This window comes from Puntigrus tetrazona, chromosome 12 (assembly GCF_018831695.1).
Source record: "Puntigrus tetrazona isolate hp1 chromosome 12, ASM1883169v1, whole genome shotgun sequence".
Classification (NCBI taxonomy): Eukaryota; Metazoa; Chordata; class Actinopteri; order Cypriniformes; family Cyprinidae; genus Puntigrus; species Puntigrus tetrazona.
This window is the reverse complement of record NC_056710.1, coordinates 9118569-9136739: the sequence shown is the minus strand read 5'-3', so window position 1 is coordinate 9136739 and position 18171 is coordinate 9118569. Positions and strand designations below refer to the sequence as shown.

At 38.4% G+C, this 18171-nt stretch overlaps 1 protein-coding gene across 1 annotated transcript in view; it reads right to left on the bottom strand.

Annotated features, from left to right (window-relative positions):
* ca10a (carbonic anhydrase Xa) overlaps positions 1-17811 on the bottom strand; it is a 122564-nt gene extending 104753 nt beyond the window's left edge. Inside the window, exons 1-3 of the mRNA XM_043253365.1 lie at positions 17658-17811; positions 16860-17269; positions 3998-4072 (exon numbers count right to left, since the gene is read on the bottom strand). Of these exons, the coding sequence (XP_043109300.1) occupies positions 3998-4072; positions 16860-16920 (136 nt within the window). The 5' untranslated portion in view covers positions 16921-17269; positions 17658-17811. The remainder of the gene's footprint in view (positions 1-3997; positions 4073-16859; positions 17270-17657) is intronic.
* Between the last annotated feature and the right edge of the window lie 360 nt (positions 17812-18171).

The following is an 18171-nucleotide window of genomic DNA, read 5'->3' as shown; positions in this document are numbered from 1 at the left end:
CACTGATGCAACATACAGTACAGCTTCTCAGAAACACGAATGCTGGGGCTCATAGATAACAGGCACTTTAGTGTTCCGGGCACAGAGCATTAAACAATCATCAAAATACAGCTGCCCCTTCTCTAACACGAAGTCCTTCCCACACCTCTGGTGAATAAACAGGAACCAGATTGCCAATCCAACACCCCTCGCAGCAGCTCAAGATGGTGTGCATCTAAGACCAGCGTGATATTCCACAGGATGTGACTCTGACTCAGAAACACAAAAGGTTTAAAACGTTTCTCCAGTTTTATCTCTTTTAAAATCCTTCCCTCATACCGTTGAACGGTGTAATCCTCTATAAAAAAAAAAAAAAAAAAAGGATCAAAAAGCACATAAAACCATAAACATAAATAAGGTATCATAAACTATAAGCTTGGACGTCTGGCTTGCTCATGTTATGTAGGTTGATGGCCTTTTGCTGACCCTAACGGATCCTCATCACGCCACTATTACACAAAGAGGTTTATAGAGATGGACAAAGAGAGCAATCGGTGAAAAATACATTTCATCTGCAGATAATGGGTCCTATTCACTAACTGTGCGTACACACATAGCTACATTACTGCATTAAACTGTCCGAAAGCAAAGGTAAAGCATTTAGAATGTTCCAAATTATTTTTATTCCAAATGAATGCTACTTTCTATTCAAGATTTGTGCTCAAGCATCAGAAATTACTTTATGAAGAATCTGAATTTACGAAAAATAGATCAAAAGCCATAGGATTCCTAAATGAAAATAAAAACCTGTCTGGCATTTTAATATCTGCTGTTAACTCACCCTCTTAGTTCTGAGAACTCTAAAGCATGCATCATGCTTATAAGTACCAGTAGCAGCCTGATCAAAACACTGATTTTTAATGTCATGTTTCCATGCAGTTTTACTTTCAGGTAAGCAATAAGCAAAGGGAATAATCAATTTCCAACTATCTCCGCAAGTGTCAGAATCATTCTAGTAAATTGGCTCCAGAAAGAAACACCAACCCACTGAAGACAAGGAGAAAGACCATCCTCACATCCTTATGAAGTCAGAACATCTTCATTAGCAGAACCATTTACAATGAAATTTGATTTGTGCTCAAGCATCAGGAATTACTTGGAGAGATTCCTGAGTTTGTAAACCTTTATGAAGTCCATAATCATTCTAGTGAATTGGCTCCCTGTGGTTTCTTAAAATGGACAGATTGAAAGAAAAAAAAATTCCATTAATTAGAACACTTTTGAAATGAAAGGAATAGTTCATTCAAAAAAATAACATTTGCTTAAAACGGAGACACCCTTCCATTTTGGCTATCAAATTTATTGTTGTTATTTATATTATTTATTTATATATTAGAGCTTTCTTCATAACCCATAATAACCACAGGACCCCACACATCCTTCACACACATTATTCACCCTCCTGCCATCTGGAAAGAGGTACCGGAGCATTTGGGCCGTCACAACCAGACTGCTGAACAGTTTCTTTCCACAAGCCATCAGACTCCTCAATAATCACACCTGAATGGTCTGTATGGTCATTCTTGCATTTCATATTTATTGTTGTTCGTATTTTGTGTTCTTGCACTGATTGCACTAGTTTGCACGCTGTGTTTTGCACTCTGCTCCCTTGCTGTTTGCACTAGTCTGCACACTTCACACTTTATGTGGCTAAGACACTGTCTTAGCTCAGTATGTGAGTTTTTTTTTTGTATTGTGCGTGGCTTTATGTAGCACCAGGTCCAGGAGAAACATTGTCTCATTTCACTAGGTACTGCACAGATATATGTAGCTGAAATGACAAGACAAAGCCACTTGACTTCACTTGAATAAAAAAACATTTACTGTCCTTTCACTTTAAAGTCCAAAAAAAAAAAAAAAAATTAATAAAAATACAGTAATAAAGAACTCTTTTGGATGCTATAAATGGTGCTTGTGGGTAGTGCACCAAAATAACAGTGTTTTGTTATGACCATCCCGAGTATAAATCTCAACTCGAGGACCTTGATCCTGATCTCAACCCCCACGCTCTCTCTCCCACTTTGCTTCCCATCTAGTCTACACTTTCTTATCGTAGTAAAAAGCAAAATGACAAAAATAGTAAATCCTGTCATTGATTACTCACCCTCATGTCTTTCCAAACCCGTAAAAGCTTTGTTCATCTTCTTAAGGCAAATTAAAATACTTTTGATAAAATTTGAAAGCTTTCTGACCCCGCATAGACAGCAACACAACTGCCAAATTAGTAAGGACATCATTAAAATAACCCATGTGACATCAGTGGTTCAAAGATTATGTTATAAAGAAACAAGTACTTTTTACGCAAAAAAAAATAAAAAAAAATGTATTTAACAATTCCTCTGCTTGTAAACATCAACTCCTGCATCAGCAGCATAATACGTGCATTGTGGTACTCTCATAAACGTGGCGATGACATGGAAAAAAAGTTGAATAAGTTGAAATTGTTGAATAAAATCTCTATTTTTGTTATCTTTGCACACAAAAAGCATTCTCATAGATTTATAACACTGCAGTTGAACAACAAAAGTCACATTAAATATTTTAATGTCTATTATCTTTCTGGACCTCCAACATGGTAGTTGTGTTGTAGTCTATGAAAGGTCAGAGATCTCTTGGATTTCTTCAAAAATGTGTTAATTTGCATTCCGCAGACAAACAAAGGTCCTATGAGTTTGGAACAACACATGGTTGAGTAATTAATGACATTTTCATTTTTGGGTGAAGCAACCCTTCAATGGGGTCATATGATGTTGCTAAAGAGAACATTATTTTGTGTATTTGGTGTAATGCAATGTGTTTATGTACTTTAAGTTTAGAAAAAACTACACATTTTCCACATACTGTACATTATTGTTTCTCCTTTAAGGCCCGCCTCCTGAAACGGGTCTATTTGTACAAAGCTCATTGTTCTAAAAGAGCGAAGTGTGGTCTGATTGGCCAGCTATCCAACGCATTGTGATTGGCCAAATACATTTTGCAGAAATGTTACGCCCCTTACTATAACACAATGCCGTTTCCTAGTGCTATAACATATAATCCAGAGGAGACATAATTAATGATTATTATGATTTTATACAGTCTTTTTACGCTCCGAGTTGCATCGCGCTGTGTAAAAATACCACCATGTAATTTGTGATTGGAGAAATGACAAGCGACAACAGCACTACCGTTCACTGCTCAAAACGTACGTAAGTAGCATAGTAAGTACTGATTAGTAAGAAGCAGATTATTTTCATAAGAAAACTTAAAGGTTGTGAGTCAGAAGCGCCGTACAGTTAGAATTGCCCCATAGCCTTCGTGCACAGCTAGCATGGGCTGCTCCAAGGTTCAAGAAATAGTCCTCCGTAAATGCGCTGAACACACTTCAATATTTGTGTTGTAAATGTAACCTAACCACCGATTTCTAGTTGTGTCCTCTTTTGGAAGCACAAAGAACAATTAGTAGGGGTTACGAAAAACGCTCCCTCAAACAGGCAGTTCTAGGGGGTGTGTACAAGTCATAACTTTTATAATGAATCTCTCTTTCATTTTGAGATTGTAGTCTATGAAACATTACAGATAAATCACATTCAATGATCCTTTAATTGATGGACCGGAGTTATGCGGATTAAGAATTTACTAATGCTTTTATTAGCTGTTTGGCACCCATTTACTGGAAAGGTTTCATTGCTGAGCAAGTGATCTCCAAATCTGTCCTGAAGAATCTCATCTACATCTTGGATGTCCTGAGGTGGATTAAAGGTTCATCATTTTTAATTTGGGCAAACTATTACTTAAAATAAAATGTTTAGTTAATAACACATATTTAATAGGACCCAAATGGCTGATAAAAGGTGATTTTACGTCACAAAGCAATAAGTGTTCTCTAATTAGAACTAATGTAGAAATCATGCGTGTAACATTAGCGTCGGGAACGCCACTCGTAAACACTGATAAAAAGCTGTTGTAAAATGATTACCTGGAACAAAGCTCCCCTGAACAACTTCTTTGTAAGCCCACCATCCCTCGTGGATTTTGGGTGGATTTGGCTGAGCTGTGAGGAAAGAAGAGGAAAATTGGAGTGATTTAGCATTAATTATAGAAAAAAAATATATATATTGAATGACCATTCATTGTTTTTTTCTGTCATTTTCCATTCAAAAATTATTTCTGGCAAACAGCCCTGCAAGGGAAGCACAAAACAAATAAAACTGGAATTAAAAGCCTCCACTTTTGTTCTTCAAACATTAGAATGGAGATGCATTTTGTGTGAACCCAACAAGAGATCCGATTGAACCAGGTCTGTAGTTTATAATTGAACTGACCAAGTAAAGATTCCGCTGCTAAAAGGAGGTCACGGCCTGAAATTACAAGGCAAGATTTTAGGATATTGCATTTTTACACCTAAACTTTCTCGTCCTTACTGCCACTGGAAAACATGACTATGAGGCCAGAGGTGGCAAGGCTGCCTTTTAATGGAACTGGAGGAGGGTTAATCCTTCCATCAAGGACAAGAACTAATGCAGGAGAGTGGTTCAATTTCACAAAAAGAGGAGGTGGCTGGAGAGGTGAAAATGCTTCCTCCTCTTAGAGGCTCTACTGGAAAAATCAAACACCACAGTGAAGCTAACGATTTCACTGAGTACTACTTTATTGGAACATAATGCTTTTGAAACCCTAAAACTGAAGTTGACCACAGTGCTAAAGGTGCTCGAATGAAGACCCCTATATTAATGAGGACCACTTCTGGATGTTGACATACCTCTAATACAGTAATAATAATTCTGAATAGTGATTTTGAATTAATTTGGGCCTATTTTTTTAAAAAAGGTCTTCCACACAGACACACATAAATAAAAGTGATTAGATTCACAGTGACACCTACTGGAGTGGATCCAGCATCATAGAAGTAGGGTAAAATTCAGAATTTTTCACTCATCTTGTATTGCTTTTTGGGAAAGAAAACTGTAAAAGTACTTTTAATATGTATTGCAGTCATTAAAGTGATACTTCACTTGAAACTTAACCTTTCTTCCGCTATAAAGACACAGACATTTTGCTTTGTCCCCCCCCCCACACACACTGACTATAAACCAAAGTTCAAATAAAAGTTAAAAGGAATCATGTTTACATTAATAACGGTTTGAATACTTGTCAAACCTATAGAACTATGTATCTCATTGCCAGCTGATGAACATCACAAATCTTTCTCCCTCTTTTTGTCTCAGGTATCCTGTCAGGATCTATCTTCAAGCAGAAGTTAGTATGGAGTGAGAGGCAATAACAATTCATCAGCCATGTTCTCCTGAGGGACACTGGCGTAATAATACAGGAGAGCTTTAGTGGAAGCTCCAGGACAAGCATCAGACACTGCATCACACCATCTCTCTCCCTCTCAGTGGGGAAAACAAAGCTCCCATCCCTGCAGCTCAAAGCTGCCGTCATTAGCGGGACAGAGACAGGATAGGAAAACATAACACCAATTGATCATTTCTGAAAGCATAAGACTCAAGCACTCCAGACTTTATGCGACAAAAGCTTTCCATAGAACATCCAAGTGTAGTGTTTTTATGCCTATTGTGATTAAAATGAGAGTTCTGATGGCTTTTATGTAAGTGTGCATACAGATGTAGGCTTACAGGGACCAAAGAACTGTTGTGATTGAATGTAATTCGTTGCACTCAGATCTTATGTGTGTCCCAGTTGAATGTGCAGGGCTGCATGAAAATGAGACATCACATATTTCATTATGACAGCAGTTTGAGCAAAGCAGCTAAGTTCTATTCCATTTCCCACACAGCTTGGCGATGCCCCAATAACATATTTACTGGCTTCAGCATAAAAAAAAAACTGCTTCAAATCTATAAAGCGAAAACGGAGTCAGAGGTCACAGACATCTAAAGCGGTTAATTTCACAAGGTAAAGTAATTGACGGCGTGCTGAAGGTCCAAAGTCAGGATGTGTGCGGCGACAGCTGCATTGCTTTGCTTCTTGTCAAAACTAAATCAAAAGGAAAGGACAATAATTACTAAATAGACAATGACCTCATGTTCAATGGAAGACGATATATAATCGGCAGATTAAATTTGAACTGCCTCTAAGGGACTCAGATCCAACTGGGTTTACGCTTTACGCTTTAATAATGGCATTCAAATGATTGGCTTAATAATATCATTCAAATGATTGAATGCTGCTGGCGTTGCCTTTTCAGCATTTTACAAATGGTGCCGCTTCCCAGCAGCTGACTTGCTCATGCATTATTCAAAGTTGGGTAATCAAATGAATAGATGAGGGCGGTTGCAGCACAGAGGTAACAAACCTATTGAATGTCTGCAGAGTTAGTGTCAATAGATCAAAAAGTAATTAACACTAATTTTCTGATCCCCGTTCCCAATGGAGGGACCCCCCTGCATGGTAAAGGATTTTCAAAGAGGCACTTCACAACAGCTAAACATAAAAGGCACAGAGGCAAATTTGTCTACATTTGTCACTACTAGAGATTAGAGACGTGCGTGAGTAATTAGGTAGGAGAGTACTCGTTCTGTGCTAACTACTGTAGTTCACTAACACGGTTTAAACGAATGGGTTTTTTCTTTACACATTCGCCTGCTGTATAGGCATCATTGAGATCAGTTTGAATCTCTTGCCTAGATCTCACAGTCCGCATTAATGTCCACATTAATCTGGGTAAATATTTAAAATGGCCTCTTTTCAGTAGGACAGTACATCAGTTTGCAAACGAGATATTGTGAAACGATGACACTTTGGTAATGCGACAATATACTGTATATCTATGGTTGCAGCGGCACTGCTGTGCCTGCTATTCACTTTAATAATGTTGTTAAGATGTAGGTTACTTTATACAATCTTCATATTACATTCTGCAAAGATGTCAGAATATTTATTCCACGACAGACGCTTTTAAGACCATACACTGAATGTTCATTCTGAGGTCCGCCTGGATGCACAAGTGAGTAGTGTAGTATTTTACGCAAGAAGAATAGAGTGAGAATTTATAATGCTTTAAGCTTGTAAAGCGAGGTGATATAAGTGTTTTCAGACATGTCAGTGTGGACGAGCAACATTAGGAAAATGCCATTTTCAAATTTTAATTACTGGGTGTATTTGGTTTCTGCGTAAGTCCTGTGATATGACCAGAGGAGCTTACGGAGTACAAGAATAATAAGTATCGAGCAATGTAATCACTTCATCTTTTGTGTGTTAGAGTACAGACCAATAAAACTGCTCAAAATACCAATCTACAGTAGAGAGATGGGATGAGAAGCGACATTATTCAACCAAATGGTTTTTTAGCACCTATTTGGTGTTGGAGAAGTTCTGTTTATGTTAAAATACAAGTAATGCTCATTATTATTAGCATCTATCTGGCATTAGGGACTCTTTAATGTGTATATTAGAGACCACAGAAACTATAACACTCACACAGCTGCAGAGAGAACGGGACCTATGGGAGCGCATGCAATTGTGCCCCTGATGCACATGAAAATAAGGCACCACCATTTGAACGCAAGGTTTGCATTTTTCCTGCCACATTAAATTTCCCTTACTTACAGCATATTTAGAAGCACAATCTGACAGACATCCAAGTCTTAAAATACAGTTTAATAAGGGCACCATAAGGATGCCCCTGAGTTTAATTTACAGTTTGTTTTGTTTTTTACCAGTTTACCCTGCTGTTTAATGTTTCTTGACTAAATGATGCTTTACTCGGAGTGTAAAATGGACATCTGTACTGTATTTAAGATGATTGTAGGCAGCTGTTATGTTGATCTTTACTTCTTAGTAAGAAAATTAGGCTATTTCAAGTGAAATGTTACATAGCATAGCTTTCATACAAGTCCATCACCCAAACTGTTTTTTTGCTTTAACTCAAATCACTACGGTAAGCCTATATTATTGACATTACATCCATAAATAAAATAAAAAAGCCAGGCTACTCACTAAAACTAAAAACTGATTCAAACCGATAAGGGCACAGTAGTGCACCTCAAGCAGGGAGAAAAACAAATTTGAGTACTACGTTTTTTTTAGAACGACATTTCTCTAAATATTTCCTTTTGTGTTTCACTGAAGATATTGTAAAAAAATTACGAAATAAAAAAGTACTGTAAAAATACTACAGTAAAACCCTGTTAAATTATTAACGGTAAGTTCCTCTACTATATACGGTGAAAAAAAACGACATTACATGTAATTTTACGCTAATATACTGGTTTTGGAAGGGGAAAAAGAACAATTTACAATAACCATAAATTATAATTCCAAGAAATCCCTGCATTATATTACAAATTTGATGTTGTTGTCTCTATTGAAATAACTGTTTAATCTTAGTTCTTAGTGTTGTTAAATTAATGTTTATTGCATTATTTCAGTTTCCATGATGAGGTTTAGTGTTTATGTGAGTGATATATAGGTGATTGGATTATTAGTATTATATCAGGTAATGAAATTACTACATTTAAAAATGGCAATGTTCATAATAATAATAATAATAATAATAATAAGTAAATAAACATGAAAGCTACTGTAATCTCACATTTCATCTCTTCTGTATACGTACATTGCAACTAACGTGTGCTTGGAATATTATCCTTCTACAAACACAGCAGTGGATCCACAAGCCAGTGGTGTCCAATCCTGGAAAGACTCTGTCCTGCAGAATTTAGCTGCAACACCAACCCACCTGAACCAACTAATCAAGGTCTTGCCAGTAGAAACTTCCAGGCAGGTGTGTCGAGGCAATATGGAGCTGAAAGTCTGCACAGTGGCACTCCAGGACAGAAAATTCTTTTTAAATCGAATGACAAGCTGGAACCATCGTGGAAATTTCGCCTCCCGCCAAAGAAATGCACGACCAAAGCCCCTGGAAACCAAGCATGCAACCTTTATGCAAAAAAAGCCTAATGGCTAATGCTAACACTTGTGCTTTGACGGTACACAGGAAAGGAGACCAGAAGCCACTACAGTATGACTGGCTGAGGTGCCATGATCCAAGATATGTACTACAGACCCTCGCATATCCCAAAAATATTATGGCATGATGTCTACGTCACTGTTATATGTAACAAAGTTTCCTATGCACTCCACTGACTACAGCCTAGAACTATTGATCATAATGCACTAGCAACGCAGCTATGGTCGTGCTATGCGCTTGATGAGTTGAAACTGAATATTAAACATCGTGACAGATGAGATGGCAAGAGGTGAAGCCGATTTTAATGTAACTTTTCAATCATGAATATATAAGATCGTCATTTAATGAACTGGAACAGCTTACTGATGCCAGTTCTCTTCCCACTGCCGTTTCTGTTCCTGTCACATCCCAAATCATTTGCTTCAGAGTAAATTTCTAAAAAAAAAATGTGCAGTGTGCAGTGTATATTTATTATGTATATAAATCCAAACTCAAATGTACATATGTAGGAAAAATATAATATGTTATAATAATGTTAAAATAGGTTCATACATTAAATATATTTATATATAATAGAAATATATGAATGCATATGCATGTAAATATTTCCAAAATGTTACAACATGTAAGAGAACTAAATGATTACAATAATGTTAACTTAGCAGAATCAGAATCGTTTTTATAGAGTCACACCATCTAACACTTTTGTATCTTTCACTGTCCGTATTACAGGTTTAAAAAATAAATTATATAAAAAGGTACACAACTCGAACTGTTTTTCCTCAATGGAAGTACAGAACAACAAAAGAGAATTGGTACTCTACCACCGCATACATTCATATCCCTGATCCATCTAAAGAGCCTTTCAAACCCAAGTGATAAACTACCTACACATGGCACTTCCAGAAGTCTCCGAGAAACTAGGTGATGCTGTAAATAAACATTTCATCAGAAACTAATTGTCAGAGGCGACCATTAGTATTCATCATGGAACCGAGGCAGTCCCGGGGCTCATCCATGCAGAGTGAAAAGAAAAAGAGGCGCAAATGCCGCCCATAAATGAAACTTGACCTTGCCGACAGCTGTGCTTACTGACTTATGAGATAATTGTCTTTCACCCGGCCCGTTTGTGGCACCGCATTATGGATCCAGCTGCACCAGTGTAATGTTGCAGGGCTCATCCCCGGTGGACTCTTTCAATCAAGCCCAAGCATCCTGAACCGTTTATCAATATAAAAAGGCCAGGCGATATGCTGTATGTGTAATCACCCTTGATACGTTTCATCATTCCTCTGTGCCACTGAACGGACCTCTGAACCAGCTTCTTCAAAGCCGCGGCGTAATCGTTTTAGAAATAATTTAAGGAATTATCAGCAGCAATGACATATTGGACATTAGAATTAGGGCTGCGACTAAAGAATATTTTCATGATTTATCTATGGATGTTTTTAAAGTTAATCTATCTATTATTTTCTGATTAGTCAATTCCATTAGTTCAATTAAATTAATAAATAAATTAATACAAATAAATAAATAACCCTAGCGTCTCCCATTAATTTTTCAAAAGTTTTCTCATAAAAATACTTACTTTACAAATATTCAATGGAAAAAAACACTTGAATTTTGTTCATTTGTTAACATGGCAGACCACTAGCCCAGTGTGGGAACAAAACCCTTTATGAACGGGACTGTATTAAGCAATGTTGCCATACTATCCGTTAGCATTTGGGAGAATCAAGCGATCTTGTTTTGTATGAGATATGAAAAGGGACTGGAGATAACAGCTGCTTGATCCACAGTTAATTTAGAAGTTCAGGCAGTTTGCAGTATTTCAGATTTTTAAAATACGCCTTATGTCTGGCTTTAATGAATTACATGCTTAATTAAATAACATGCTTGTTCAGGCTAATTAAAAATTCACACTAAAATTGTCAGGATTGAGGGAAAGTGGGAATTTTATAAAGAGCATAACATTAGAATCATTACAAGCATGGTTATTTTAACTTCTAATTATCAACTTTACAATATTTTCTCTAATTGCATCTATAATAATAAAGGGGTCCTATTATGCCCTTTTATAAAGCATGATTTTGATACCAGAACAGGTTTTCATGGTTGATTATTCCAAAAACATTTCAATAAAGCCCCTCTTTCCAAATTATAAAAAGTGCTCTGATTGGTTAGCTGGCCCAGTACGTTGTGATTGGTGAACCACTTAGAGCATGTTTCCAAAAGCCCTTACCATAACAGCACTGTTAAATCAGCTCTTCTCTTTCATCTTCTTCAGCGCAGCTCAATCAGGCTTCGTCCTGTGCTCCATGGGTGGAAATCATTTTTTAAAAATGAGTAACTTTGTGATGTCACAATATCTGTATACCGAATAAGCTACTTCTCTGTTAAACAGAGTATCTGCATTTGAGCTTGGGAACCTTGCAGATTTTTGCAGAAATATCCAAACAGCAACGCTGCATAATAATGTTGAAAAAGCGAAAAAGCATAACTGGACTACTTTCAAAACGCGTCCAAAAAAAAAACAAAAAAACAACTATTTGAATGCTGTATACAATCACACACACACACAATACTGTACATATATCATATATGAAGCAATACATTACAAAAACACAACATTTAGCCACCATGGATGAAAATTGCATGCAATCTCCAAAGAATTAGTTCATTTCCAAATTTAACATATCCAGACAATTTAGTCGCAAAAGGTGTGCTCTGGAGCTCCACCCCCTTCTCTGAAAATCTGCTCTGGCTCATTTTTTCCCATTCAGTTCAGTTTTCAAGACATCCATGAGTGAAAATATAAATACACTGTAGAGCCGCTTTATAGAAAGTTGTAATCCTAATTGAAAGAGATAATGACATTGTTTTTCCATGTTTCATATTGTAAAGCTAAATGCTTTAACACAAACACGTGTAACATGACTTGACTAGAGTGCTGAATTGCACAGCTGGTGCAATAATATCCCCATCACTATGATCTGATGCTTTCTTAACCGCTTTTTTCTCATTTGCGCAGCGTGCAGGCCATCTAAGCCTGTTCATCTGAACACAGCTTCTAGCGGCATTGGCTTCATCCTGACACCACCGAGTTTGCTAACAGCATACAGTATTCTGGACTTCTTTTTACTTCTGTTTAAAGAAAAAAAAAACCTTTTCAATGAGTACATTGAGTCCTTAATGGTCTGTAACAAAAGATTTAATACTGGAGGGTGTTGTTAGTTCTGATGGCCTTACCGTGACCCAAGCAGCACCACAGCCTTAAAAAGTTATTCTACTATAAATAAATTATATGACAGATGGCATGGTATGAAACACACACCCACTGCCTTGACCAGCAAAACAACATGAAGAACTCAGCACTTCCCTCGAGAAACGCATCGAGGCAAATGTGAGAATGGACGTTTAACTACCAGATATAAACTTTCTCAGTATTACGGGAGCCTTTGCAGCGTTTCTCCTCGGAGAAAAATCACAAGCTCTTATCGACAAGAGCGCAATCTGCATCTGTATCATGCATTCGGGTTCGCTTGGAACAATTCATTTGGCGATCTCCATAATGTCGAAACGTTTTGAACTGTGACACAAACCCCTCATCCCGGAAGGGAAACGGATAAACAACCGAATCGCGCAAGGAGGATGCTGATAGTCTTGCAGTTCTCGTTCTCTCCTCTCTCTCTCTCTCTCTCTCTCTCTCTCGGTCCACATGCACAGATGCAAACTCACTCACAGACACATCTGCATGGGATTATCAGATTAGTCGGCTGAGACACTGTTGCCCAGTGTGGGCGTGCAGGATCACCCAGCCACAGCAAAAGCCTCTGTGCTACAGATATCATTGCTTAATGTTCCAGCCTTCAGCCGTGGCATTGCCCAAACATTAAAAACACCTTCTCTGTGTCACACGCGTGGCGGTGGCGGCGGCAGCAAGGCCTCCCTCGTAAAAAGAGAGCCAAGATTGCTGTCAGGCTGTGGCGAGCGTCGCTTGTTGAGCTAAGAGTGGCCAGGTGCACATTGTGGATGATGTGCCACGGGGCACCTGAGAGCTAGTGAAAACATGTCACGGTGTCTCGCTGCTGTGGGTTTGTGACAAGATTCATGGCTGGGTTTTTACAAATGGCTACGGCCGTTGCATGTGGCAGTCAATAGCGTTAGCTACATCCGCCCATCAGGGAAGACCTAGCTAAACACAGCTGCTCCTGACCCGTGCTCGTTTTAGAACGTTTCCCAGCCTTTTCGTTATGGCTCGTGTCTAGTTTTTAATGATTCAAATGCTTTATTAAATGACGTGTTTCTTCAGGTTAATTAAATATTCACACTAAAGTTGTCAGCGTTCGGGGAGGGTGGGGGTAATTTTGTAGAGAGCATGGTGTTAAAAACATTACATGCACGGCTATTTTCAATCTTATCTTAATCGCTATCTGTTTTATCACATTTTCTCTAACTGAATCTAGAAAATAAATTTTCCACAAGGGACAAAAATGATTAATTTTATGCATCAATTTGAAAATCAAGCACTATATTATGCCCACAACAACAAGAACCATGCAAATTAGGAATTGATAAATTACAACATTTAGCCGCCATAGATGAAAGTGCATACAACTTCTTATTAATGCCACCGTAAATGCCTCACTCTCAATAAACAGGAGGTGCTCTTTAAAAGAATTGGACACAGTATTCAGCTCCATTTAGTGAATAATAAATACCTAACTTCTCATTTTCAAAAGGGTTGAAATGTACGTGAATGATGACAAAGAGCTACAAATGCACAACATTTGTATATGCTGCTATCAGTGAATTAGATTTTAAAAAGTCCAGATGCTTTTGACTAGACAGACACACACACTTTCAATTACCTGGATGAATGTAGACTGTTGTGTTGTCATAAGCAAAGACCGAGTGCATCAAAGCAGAACTGTAACCTCTGGTGTTTTGAAATTGAGATTATTTGGATTCTCGGTCCTATTCAAACAAACCTGAAAACATGATCAAATCTGCTTATCATAAGGGTGGCACAATGTTCTTGTGTGCACCAAACTGATTGACTGGACTGAGAAATTTGCCAAAAACAGCGGGCCCTTGCTGCTCTGATATGGAAACTTTACCATCCACCTTTTTCCTGGCGTCAAAATGGGCGCCGCCATTTGTAAATTCGATGGGTCTAGCTTCCGGTCTCATCCGCATCCAGCTATTTTTAGCTGTGCAAAACGCTTTAATTTGATATTGAAAATTGGTGTTATGTCTTGTGTTACTTTAACGTATAATCTTAATTATAAACACACTGGTTTATAGTGCAAACCGTTTTACAGGTTTACTGCACTTTGTTATTTTTCCTGACTTCCAGAAAAAAATAAACAACTTGCAGCATTTCTCACCAATTTGGAATATGTCAGAGCTTAATGAAGAACTAATTAATGAGTCTAATAGGACTAAATAATACACATAATATCAATACAATAAGGTTTAAAATCCCTCATAGAAATTACTATTTGCAGCATAATTTAAAAACGCTTTAAATGGTCTTTTCTGAACCTAATGATCATGTTCTCAAGCATGATTTCTGAGCAATGTAACAACCTTTGATTATTGATACATTACAAGATGCATTTATAAACAGAGTTTTGCACCTCACTCTACATACCAATCAGAACAATCATTCAGTGAATGCAGTCCATCTAAAAATGCAGCATTTGTGCACACTGACACAAGAAGATGCTCCTCGCTTATTGAGAATCGGGACTCATGAGGCGATCGCCGTTCTGCTGGATCCAGAGAGCGGCATCAAAGCAAATGTTAACTGCCATAACTAAACAAATGCTCATGCTCTGCAAATGTCAGCTAAAATCTATGATGTTCCGGTAAGAACCAAAGAGCTAAAGAAGATGGCACTTGTTATGGTCCAATTATGACTGAAGTGGGGACAAAATAGAATCTTTGATCTTTGTGAACATGTGGTCCCAACAAACAACAGCATCGCCGAGAGCTTCCTTGTTATATGCCAAAGACAGAGATAAATCTGACCTTTAAACTCAAATTTGATTAAAAAGCAAAATTGAGCGTTTTCCATCTGTCATAAAACAATGCAATTGCTGACAAAAGACACGTCATCAAGAAAACTGCTGGGGAAAACAGAGTTGAAAGTACATTAGAGGCCTTTGCTATTTGGGGAGTCATGGAAAATTGGAAATGTTGTGCTCGAAAATGAAGCATACATTCACCATAGCGACACCAGGTAGTAACTAAAAGTCAATGTAAAAAAATAAATAAATAAAAGCAAATGGCTATATTTATCCAGTTTACTTAAATGCACATTCATTTTTAAATGTTCTTATTTTGAAGGATTCATTGTGCATGTCATTCTGAACGTAAAAATCACATCATTAATAAAAAAAAAATGTAATAAAAACTTGCTCTTCCTCAAACACCTTTTCCGTTGACGTCACTTAGGCTGTGTGCTACTGGGCGACGTTAACCGAATGCCAAAAGCAAACCCACATTCAGTGTGGCTCTGCTTTCTTATGCAATTCCCACTTTCATAATCCAATCAATTTCCAATAGATAACATTTCTGAAAAACGCCAGTCTTTCTGACTTTGTCAATAAAAATGGCCCTAATCTTACAGACGTAAAGGCCCTACTAAACAATCATCATGCTTATTGCACCTGATGTCGAGATCATCTTTCGAGATGGCGTTTCATAGGGACCTGAATCAAGTTTGAATGAATCATTTGATCCTTGATTAGTATTCTGAATCACACAACGTAAACCCTGACTAGCACTTCAAGTTAAACCAGTCACACGTACTAAATTGTGCTCAATCCCTAACGTCACTTAAAAAAGACGTCTTTTAAAATCCACAAGTAAAAATTAATATTCCAAAGCAACCTGACTTCCCACATTACCATGCGCAAAATGCTGGTGAACATTCACATGAAGCTACTAAAGAGGGAAGCTCTCGGAGGCTATAAACACTGGTCAAGGACGTTTACGTTGGCTGTCCCACGCATCGTGAGAAAGAAGGATGTGTTGCGCGCTGCGTTGCCATCGATGTCCGGTTCTCGCGTGGGCGACGCGGCTGGACGCGTTCCATAAACCTCTCACGAGGAGCTTTAAAGTTAAACCAGAACGGACTTGATTTGTTTAGTCATTTAATAATCTTATTTGGCCAGCTTCTGGCAGTCGTTCAGACTTCTACCCACTCAATAAGTTATTTCCGTGGCTATTGTGGGTTTTTTTTAACACTTTAATGTCTGAGAAAACGACCTAAATTCGACATTACGCGATCGGTAGGCTCGGCGTTCGATCGACTGAAGCGATAGCAAGCGTTGATGGAGACCGAGAAGACCAGTGTGAGATCCGTGCTGTAATTCCACCGCTTCTGCATTCGGTCTGTCCGGCGAGGACCATCTCCAAAAATCACCATTTGCGTTTATATTAGCACTGGAGGAAAATTTAATGACCACGGGCTTACTATGATAATTTAATTTTAATGCAATTTAATTTAGGCATAACTTAGGCTACTGTACGCCTAGCCCGTTTACGACACAGGATATACCCGACTGAGTTTGCTAGTATTTTTGGGCAAACCGTCAATAAAATACTATTTTAAGCAAATATGCAGCAAAATACATCAATTTTAAGAAATTGTTCGAAATAATAAAAAGGAGCAGTAACCATAAAATGACGCGAGACGTTGTAGGCTGCAAAAAATAAGCGATTATTTTAATAGCTTATAATAAAAAACTGGATTCTGCGCCTTCCGAACTATTTTAAATGATATGATTTTAATAACGGGGGCAAAGTAAGTAAATCATATTTTTTTATGATTTTAACACAACTTAAGGTATTCGAACATCAAAGACTTACTTTCGAAAGATTCACAATGTCTTACCTGAAGTGCAAACGATGAGATTGGCTTGAAGGATAATAAATATTTCCCAGATTATATCCATGTTTTGTCTTCATTCCAAGTCCATTGCGCTCAGAAAACGGGGATCAGTTGCAGATGAGTCCACCCAGTCTCTTTCCCACTGGACACCTTCCACAAGATCCTCTCCAAATCACACACATAGCACATTTATCTCGATCACATAACGCCACATTTCAAACAGGCTGAAATCCAAACGAGACTATGCTCCGAACTGAAGGGGGGGGATCTGGACTGATATCCGCGGTGCCAAACACTTTAAGAAATTTTTCGCTGTGTCCCGCAAGCCTCCATAAAATGACTTAGGCGTTCTTTCCCCGTTCCAAAAGCGCTCCCGTTATGCCACGAAGATACTGGACTCCGCCGATCTGACCCTGCGAAAAGAGAGCACAACTGTGATTTGACGTGTCCTCGGAGCTCTGCGCGAGAGTAACAGTTTTAACTCATCCAGGTTTAACGGGAAAGTCACGGGACCGCGCACTTGCTGTAAGGGGGCGTGCTTCCCTCGTTCACGACGTGCCGTTGCACTTAACAGCTAACACGAGCGCGGATTCGTGTTTTTTTTCCACCCGCTTTCGTAAAGTGTCATTAATGAAGGGAAAGTTAACCTGCGGTGTTTAAAACACTTACGGCGTTGGCGGCTCCTGTGAAAGCGCAAAGTATCTCACAAACAAGTTTAACGGCGATTTATGAAATACTGCAGCGGAAACGTCAATAAGACAAAAACGAAATAACACTAGAGGCGAGGCAGTTTGCGCTTACCTGTTACTTTTGATATCCTGCGACAGTTTAGAAACCTGAAAAACAACGGCAAATGTATCCCGACACGTTTTTGAAAAACAGCTATTCAGATTTCCTGACTTCCACGAGCGCTGCGGGTGCGCGGACCGCTAAAGCAGAGTGCGCGCTCCCGCTATTAATTGCGTGATCACGTTACCTAGGCACAGGTGGATGGGGGAGGGAGAGAGAGAGAGAGAGAGAGAGAGAGAGAGAGAGAGAGAGATGGGCGGAGACAGCAGAGAAACGCAGGTTGCCAAGAAACAAGACCCTGCGTTTAACCAAATTGGGTGCGTGCATTTCTCAATAATTAGTAGCTTATGTTTTCAAAAACTTTCAGACCGTCACCACAAAAGCTGAAAGAATTGCGTTGTACGCACATGTATGCATGTATATAATATGGATAGCCAATGTGTAGGCTCAGTAGGACTTACTGTATGAATTGAGTATGCTGAAGCATATCTGTAGCTGTATTCACTGCTTTATGGTCACTTATTGT